Source organism: Octodon degus, unplaced genomic scaffold (assembly GCF_000260255.1).
Source record: "Octodon degus isolate 3935 unplaced genomic scaffold, OctDeg1.0 scaffold00169, whole genome shotgun sequence".
NCBI classification, from domain to species: domain Eukaryota; kingdom Metazoa; phylum Chordata; class Mammalia; order Rodentia; family Octodontidae; genus Octodon; species Octodon degus.
The window spans coordinates 5,424,837-5,433,528 of record NW_004524745.1 but is presented as its reverse complement, the minus strand read 5'-3'; the positions used below and the strand labels follow the sequence as shown (position 1 = coordinate 5,433,528).

At 36.4% G+C, this 8,692-nt stretch overlaps 1 protein-coding gene across 1 annotated transcript in view; it reads left to right on the top strand.

Annotated features, from left to right (window-relative positions):
- Slc25a46 (solute carrier family 25 member 46) overlaps window positions 1-8,692 on the top strand; it is a 40,640-nt gene that overhangs the window by 15,869 nt on the left and 16,079 nt on the right. The window contains exons 2-4 of the mRNA XM_023703401.1: window positions 2,882-2,924; window positions 4,561-4,618; window positions 7,205-7,282. Coding sequence (XP_023559169.1) covers window positions 2,882-2,924; window positions 4,561-4,618; window positions 7,205-7,282 — 179 coding nt within the window. The remainder of the gene's footprint in view (window positions 1-2,881; window positions 2,925-4,560; window positions 4,619-7,204; window positions 7,283-8,692) is intronic.

Sequence of the window (8,692 nt, the reverse complement as noted above, 5' to 3'; positions counted from 1 at the left end):
TGCGGCCCGGACGCGCGGTGGCGGGCGGCTCCTCCCGGCCTCGGCGCGCCCCGCGCCCCGCCGTCCTTTCGTCCTCTGTGCCCGAAGCGGGCCTCCTCCCGCTTCACCAGGTTGTTGCCTGGGATCCCCTCCAAAACAGACATCTGCTTTAGCCGGGGGGTGCATAGTAGAAAATTTTAGCGGCGGTAGAGTGTTGCAGCCTGTGGTCTGCGTCGAGAAAGGAGGAAATTGGTTTATTTACTGCCATCCAGTTCACTTTGACGGCTGTATTTTCTCGACTTTATGATTTTTCATTGTAGCTTTGTGTTCTGAAAGAGAAGCTGTTCAGCACTAGATTATTTGGAATCTTACTGAATGACTTCCAAACCTCTGAGCCTTTGATTTTCTCTTCTTTAAGACCTGTACAAGAACGGTTAGCATTTTTTCAAGTGTTAAGTGAACTGGGTAACACTATGGGCTGCATAGTGCACTGGTAAATATTCAGATCCTTACTTTAACCTTTTAATCCTGGGAGTTATATGCTTTATCTGATCCCCAGTCTAGAAGTTTTCCTCTGTAATTTTCCCTTCTCCCATTATTATTATTTTTTTTAATGTATTTAGTACAGGGTCTCACTGCACAGATAAGACGCGTAGTGATCCTCCTGTTTTCAGCCTCCCAAGCGGTGGGATTACAGACACGCGCCACCTTGCCCAGGCTCAGTTGGCGTCTCAGGGCGCCCTGGGGAGGGGTGGGGGGCAGCGAGACATGCCAGGGATGGAACCCAGGGCGCTGCCCTGTGCCTAAGCAGGCGCTTTAGTCCTCTGAGCTGTCTGGCGGCCCTTTCCCATTATTCTTAGGCAAAAACTCCAATTAGAAGTTACGAATACTCATACAGTGTCAAAACATATTTATATTTTAGAATCATACCCACACACTTCCTAGATACCAGCTTTACCTTCATTTTCTCGATTTTTGACTTGGAAGGAGTGTAATATTTGATTTGTGTAAGTAGAAAAACTTACACATTTTATAAGCAAACGAGGATGTGAAGGAAGACCATTGATTCATCCAGTCATACTGTCAGCTCTTTGCTTAAGTGCTATTAGCCGCTTGACTCTTACCTAGTTTTCTTACTGTTGTCACACTGATCTCAGAATACTGGAAAGCTTTTATTAGTCACATTAAGTAACTCAAAATGAGTATAGAATTGTTGCATATTTACCTTATTGCGTTTTTATCTTTCCTAAGTTATGCTCTGATGGTTAAAAACAAGCTTTTTAATAAAACCAGGAGTTTATTTTGCCGCTGTTGACAGGTGGGTGGGTGCGACTTTACTAAAACTTACACAGTCCACAATAGTCAACCTCCTTAATACCCCCAGTAGAATTTTCTCTTAATATGTGGGGATGAGCTCAACACACAATAAAAATATTTTATTAATCCTGGATCACTTCCAGAAAAGATATCTGCATTAGTGGGGGGGTGGGGGGGTGCATAGTAGGAATTTTTAGTGGCCGTAGAGTGTTAGGGCCTGTGGTCTGTGTCAAGAAAGGAGGAAATTGGTTTTTTTTTTTACTGCCGTCCAGTTCACTTTGACGGTGTGTTTTCGCAAAAGTCGCTTGCTATCTCTCCAACTTGTACATCTCCCAAGGCGGGCAGTGAAGCTTTTGCGAAGGCTTGAGTACTACTTCAGTCAAGGTGAAGCGTGTAATTTCCCCAAGGAATATGCTCACAGGGCCGCCTTCTTACTGTAAGGGAATAGTTAAGGCCTTGCTTCCATTGAGAAAGAGGGAATCTCGTGAAAATTGTGTTACAGGTGATATAAAATGTGTAATCCTCTACCGGTTGTTAGTTCCCCATTATGATATTTGAGTTCTTTAGTTAAGGGGAAGGGAGTTTATCTTCACATATGTATAATAACATGACCAGCTGAATGTGGGACGGTTTTTACAAGTGAACTTTTAAGCTGAACTTTTTCGGGAGCACTACTGCAATGCCATTAGTAATAGCACATGTGTGTCTAGTCATCTGTCACAGAGACTGAACTAAACAGCAATTCTGAGCTATTTAAATACGTGGTCATGGGAAGAAGGGAGTTCTTCGGCCCACTTAGACAATGGTAAATACTTTTTCAAATTCATAATTTTGAGATGTTTTACTTGTAGCTATTAGTAGCTACAAGGTATTCTATCATTAGTAACAGAGAATACCTAGTTTTACAGCATGAGAAGTCAAGATTTTGGTGTAAACATCAGTCATGGGTAGTCATAGAAAAAAATTTTGATTATAGTCAGGTTTGAAAACTGGTAATTTCCTTGTAATCCCAGTGCTTTTGGAGGCTGAAGCAAGCTTCCAGGTTCAAGCAAGCTTGAGCCCATTTGGACATCTTAGCAACCTAGGAATACCTTATTTCAAAATAAAAAAAATTGAAAGGGACTTGGGTTGTAGCTTTTGAAAGAGTCTGGGTTCAGTCCCTAGTGCTAGTAGTCTCTGCATTCTTTCTGTATACTTGTTTCAGTTAGCCTGCACAGGACTTAAAAAACATTTTCAAATAATTACCATTGCCAATATTTTAAAAATTGAGGGGATTTTTTAAAATAAATATAAGAGTATCATTTTTGAAAAAAAAAAATTGCAGTTGTAAACTCTGGACCCCTAGCCCTGTATGGTGACAATCAACTGGAGTTAAAGAGCAGTTGTACCTATAAGAGACTGGGCACAAGGGTCTCCCCGCCCCATCCATCCCAAATATTTCACTAATTCAAATTAATGCCCTGGCACCTATCAGAATTTGACTTTGGGGGTTAAATGAACAGCATAGTAATATAAAAAGAATCTTTTTTGTTTTTATATGAAATCTAAATAATGGTTATAAATAATCTTATTCTTTTTATTTTAGAACAGTTGAATAGATTTGCTGGATTTGGTATTGGACTTGCAAGGTAATGTTTAAATTTTTATTCAGAATTTTTGTTTTATATAATGATCAGTATCTAAAGCTTTTCCTGGAGCAGCAGCTTAAATATTCAATAATATTTTAGAGAAAATTACCAAAATTTAAAATCTATAACTTGATTTTTCTACCAGTAATGGTAGAAACTGTTAATTCAGTTTCATAAATGTAATTGTATGTATTTGGTACAAGATCTCTCTGCGGAGCCCAGACTCCCAGTGATCTTCCTGTTTTTAGCCTCCTCTGCACTGCCTGTGCCACCACACCTGGCCACCACACCCAGACTCAGTGGCCTCAGTGCACCTGGGGGGTGCAGGGGGGCCCAGACCAGGCTGGCACGGTGGCCTGTAGTGGTGGTGGGGGAATCGAATCGTAAACATCATTGTATAAAGAATGTAATCATATCTCCCTGTCTACCAAAAAAGAGAAATTGTGCCTTGAGCCTTCTCTAAACATAGGAATGCTGCCAAAATATTTAGCAGCATGGCATGTAGATTTTGTCTATAATCAGCATTTGGTGTCTAGCATTATGTCTTTTTATCCCTCATGATTATTTTCTTTAAGAAAAGTCAGCCTTAAATTTTGTCTTTTTTTTTTTTTATTACTGATTACCATAAGGAAAATGTTTACATTTTTGGAGTGGCCTTTGTTTTTTGTTTTGTTTTGTTTTCGTTTTTGTTTTTTAATATATTCAGTACTGGGTCTGCAGGGTCTCACTACACAGATCAGACTCAGTGATTCTCCTGTTTTCAGCCTCCCAAGCGCTGGGATTACAGGTGCACCACCACGCCCAGTCTCAATTGCCATTTTAGCAGGCCCTGGGGGCAGGGCTTGCAAGGTAGACCAGGGATCAAATCCCTGGCCCCTGCATCTGCCTAAGCAGGAGCTTTAATCCACTGAGCTCTCTGGCTGACCCAAACCTGAGGATCATAATGTTAATATAAATAAAATCTGAGCTTTTCATTTTGGAAGTTAATCTTTTTAGCTTTACCTTTTATACTTAATGCTGTAATTTCAAATGATAGTTATCTTTATATGCATAGATATGTACCTCACTGTTAGAGCTTAAGCACACAGCTATAATTACTTTGTAGGTAATATTTTTAAAAGCAGTATTTGATATATAAACAATTTAATTAACATGGCCATTAAAAATCCTGAATTTTAAATGGTAAGCATATCAAAATCAAATTTTTTACAATGAGGTTTATAAAAAGCAGATAGCTTTGCTAATAGGATCATTGTTCAGAGGGACAAAGAAACTTTGTTAATAGGAACTTTGTTCTGTTTTTGGAAAGAAATGGAAATTAAATGATGTAGCATTCCCATGTCTAACATTCAGAGATCTTTTCTCATCTTTGTACTCCAGTTATTAATATTACATATTATTTCTCTTATTTACCAGTTTATCAATCTGGTTTTTATTCTTTTATATTGAATATTGGTTACTGGTACGACGATTAGAAAAATGTCTAAATATTTTTAAAATCCTTTTAAGAATTGAAAGCATGAAATAATACATGATTCTTCAGGCAAGGATGATATCAGAATTAAGGACTAATATGGAAATATATGTAAATAAAATTTGTGTATAGACACATATATACATAAATTATTTTATGTAGTCTCTTTACAGAAAATGTACTGGCCCATCCTTGCATTGTTTTACGCCGCCAATGTCAGGTAAATAAAATTTCTCTGATCATACTCCTGATTTCAAGTGCAGAATTCAGATAAATAATATGAAAACATGTAATCATTAGTCCATGTGAAATGTTCTATTATTTCTTTTTTTTTAATTTTTTTTTTTTTTTATTTATTTGAGAGAGAGAGAGAGAGAGAGAGAGAGAGAGAGAGTGTGTGGTGTGTGTGTGTGGCCAGCTCAGCCCACCAGGGGGCGGGGCCGGCTGGCATGTGGTGCTGGGGGATTGAACTGCGGTCCCTGATGCTTTGCTGAGCTTGTTCTAAGTAGGTGCTTTAGACCACTGAGCCATCTCTCCAGCCCTGTTCTATTATTTCTAATATGTCATTCTCAAACTTTTTGATGTGAAGATCCCACCTTGTCTTAGAGATTATTGACAATCCCAATGACCTTTGGTTTATGTGGGTGTCTTTCTCACTGCTGAGACAAAAGTACCTGATACCCAAAGCTAAAGGGGGAAAATTATTTAGCTCACAGTGTGTGGAAGTTTCAGCCACACACTGGCTCTAAGTCAGTGTAGCACATGGTACGGGGCAATAGTTCATGGAGACAAGGATAGCAAAAGCACAAAACAGTAAGACAACCCCCTTTCTGTCTCTTCTGTTGGGTCCAGTCTGCTGGGATTAGGACAGTGCTAATCTAGTCCATGGACTGATCCAGCAATCACCCACCCTTAATCCCAGCACCCTAAATCCCAGTGTTGCACTATGAATCAGAATCAATCACATACTCTAGATTCACCCACCTCTGGAAAAAAGCTGATTGCATGAGGCTTTGTGGGGACATTTAGACACAAACATAACAATGGTTTATATTTGTTGATATGTCCCACTTCAGCTTGAAAGTGGGAAAATATAAGTGCATTAATTTAATTCATTAAAATAAGCACTTTGGATGCTAACAATGACCTGTTTGTGAAATAATATTTATGGTTGGCAAATGTCTTAATATGTGGGAGAATAGAAGGTAGCCAGCATCTCTGCTTCTACATTCAATCTATTCCAAGATGTTGTGTTTAAAATAAAAAAGTCCCGTGCTGTTTATATAATGTAATTGAGATCAAGAGTATATATCCTTTTCAGATAACTGCTAGTACTTTTTGAAATTATACCAAAACTCATAGAAGGTTATTTGAAATGTGAAACCTGAAGCCACATGAATTTTTTATACTTTCTTACCTTTAAAAGGCCATTGATTTAAATGTTTTCAATGGTTATTTTTACCCATGAATTGGTTAAGAGTATTGATTCAATATAAATCTTCCAGATGTTAAAGGGTTTGATTTATGCAATATCAAAAAAGTTATTTTCATTGAAAGTACATCTGTTCTAACCAGAAAAGTCTTCAGTTATTTTATGTTTTTGATGGTAGAAACAGATTTCACAAAATTATGTCCATTATTTGAAAATCCAAGTTTATTGACAGAATATATAGAAGTTTACATGTTTTAAATCAACCAGTAACTTTGTTCATTTACCAGAACATGTCTGTCTGCAACATGAGTAACTAGTCCATCAGGGAGCTTTTAAAGCAAGTATGTGGCCACCAAACAGTAGCTATGTCACCTTGCAGTTCCATCCTAGAAGAGCTTTCCCTCAGGACAGCATCTTAGTTCCTAGTGAAGTACACAGGATATTAGAAAGAGGTTGTGTATTCAGGATCAAGGTTTCACAAAATTCACATTTTTTATGCTTTCTCAAGGATATTGATTACTTTTCCCTCCTGTGCATAGGTGGGTGAAGGACACAATAAATACAAACTATATACAATTTGATGCGACTGCTCTGACTTGTGAGCTGATCACTCTACTCACCATTGCTTTTGCACCATTAGTCAGAATATCAACACAGGGAGATACCTGGGCATCCTTAGAATAAACATAATTTTGAACTTGTTAATCCTACGATAGAGTAATGGTGCTAGAGAATTAGTGACCCACAATGTGGCAAATACTACTATCATGTACTTTACTCTTTTACAAATAATTTGTCCCATATGTGTTTGCTCTTAGAGTTCAGAACAGTATAAATCTTTACAAAGTTTTATGCATAGCATGAAAAGTATATAAAGAAAAATGATGACTTATATAACATGTGAATACATATATATATATATATATATCCAGAGCAGTATATTTCATGCATACACATTTTACATGCTTATGACATTCCATTATGATCAGTGTATATTGTTTTGACCCTTTTAATTGATTTCATAATTTACTCATTGATTGCAACATCTGCAGTACTTTGAAGAATGGTTGCATAAAGGCAGCATGAGTAGGGAGACATAATGGTAGTGTTTTAGGAAACATCAAACAGCAAGATCTTTTGTATTGTATTATCTTCATTACTATGTATATTATGCATTAGTCTTTATATTGCATTTATATATTAATGTATATTATATCTTGATAAACATAAAGTACTCTCAAGAGTAATTTTGCTTATATATAACTTACAGTGACCTTGAAATTTAACTGTTTTATGCTGCAATATTTGTCATGGCTTTATTATTTCTTGACCAAAAAAAGAAAAGAAAAAAAAGACATGGTGTCTTTTTTGTAGGTTAATTACCATGCTCGGAATTATCATCTCACTCCATTTACAGTCATCAATATTATGTACAGTTTCAACAAAACTCAGGTAAGAATTAGTCTATGAGTCTGTTAAAGCTATATATAATTGTCATTTGGGCTTGGTAATCGTTGAAATAATTCATTTAATTTGGTTAATACAATCTTAACTCTTACAGTAAACTTACTGTCTCATAGTAATAATACCTTTTAGAGTTTTTCAAAATTGTCACTTAATTAACTCAACAGAAATATGAAGAGCTATGCAAAGGTCCAAGAACTTAGCAGCAGGTACAATAATGTCTCTTTCATTAAGAGACTCATAATTTAGTCATGGAGATAAAACTGAAACAGAAGATTGTGGTTCAGGAAGATGCAATAGTAGAAATAAGATGCTGTAAGAATGTAGAAGAGATTTATATCTTATCAGAATTGGGGTGGGGCACAAGATGTGTCTGGGGAAAACTGGGAAAAAGGTTCATTGAGTTGTATCTTTATTGTTAAGTTTACATAAAGCTGAGGATGGAGAAAAGGTTTTATAAGTAGATGTGCAAAGGAAGAAGAGAAGTTATAATGTCTGATGGTGGATTTAATGTGGTATAATGGGAGCTCAGAGCAAAGGTTAAGGATGGAAAAATAACTAGAGAAGTATGCGGGGTACAGATAATAACTTTCTAAGAACTGCATATGTAATCTTAACTGCTAAAGGAGTATCATTGAGGTATTTTAGAAATGAGAAAAGTATTTCAAACAAATGGATTGTTTGGCAATATCCATCAAAACTTAAAATGTGCACATTCTTTAATGTACTTGCTAATTTCACTTCTACAATTTTTCCATACTAATGTATATATAAATGTTCCGTAATGTGTAAAAGAGGATGCCATTATGGCATTGCACATAATGAAGTTAGACATTATTAAATGTTCATTCGTTGAGTACCATTAAAATAATTATGGTATATTTATTTGGCAAAGCACCATGTACTTATAAGTAAGAAGGTAGCTCTGTATGTGCTGATAGGAAATGATCTCTCAGTTATTTTTTAACTGCTTCAGTTACTTTCATTAATTAGAACTGCAAAACAAAACATTTCTGGATCTGTGTGTACACACTGTGATGTAGCTCTGTATGCATCCTTTCAAATAAATAAGAAACTTCTACCAGGAAACTGCTATGTCACTTTGTTTCTGATACACTATTGCTTATTTTAATTTGACTATCTGTGTGTTGTTAATTAATAATATATAAGTACATAGTAAGAACAGACTGTCCCTGATGGTACAGTGAAAAGGGGCAAGACTACTGAAGAAAACATGGATTTGTAAGACAGAGCAAAATGTATAATTGGGTAGATGGGAATATAAAAATATTATCCAGATACATACTTTGAAGATAGGATGGTGAAGATGACATTTAGGAAAATAGGAAATACAGCAGAGAAGGAAAGATTTGGGGTGGCATGAGTGAATGAATCATG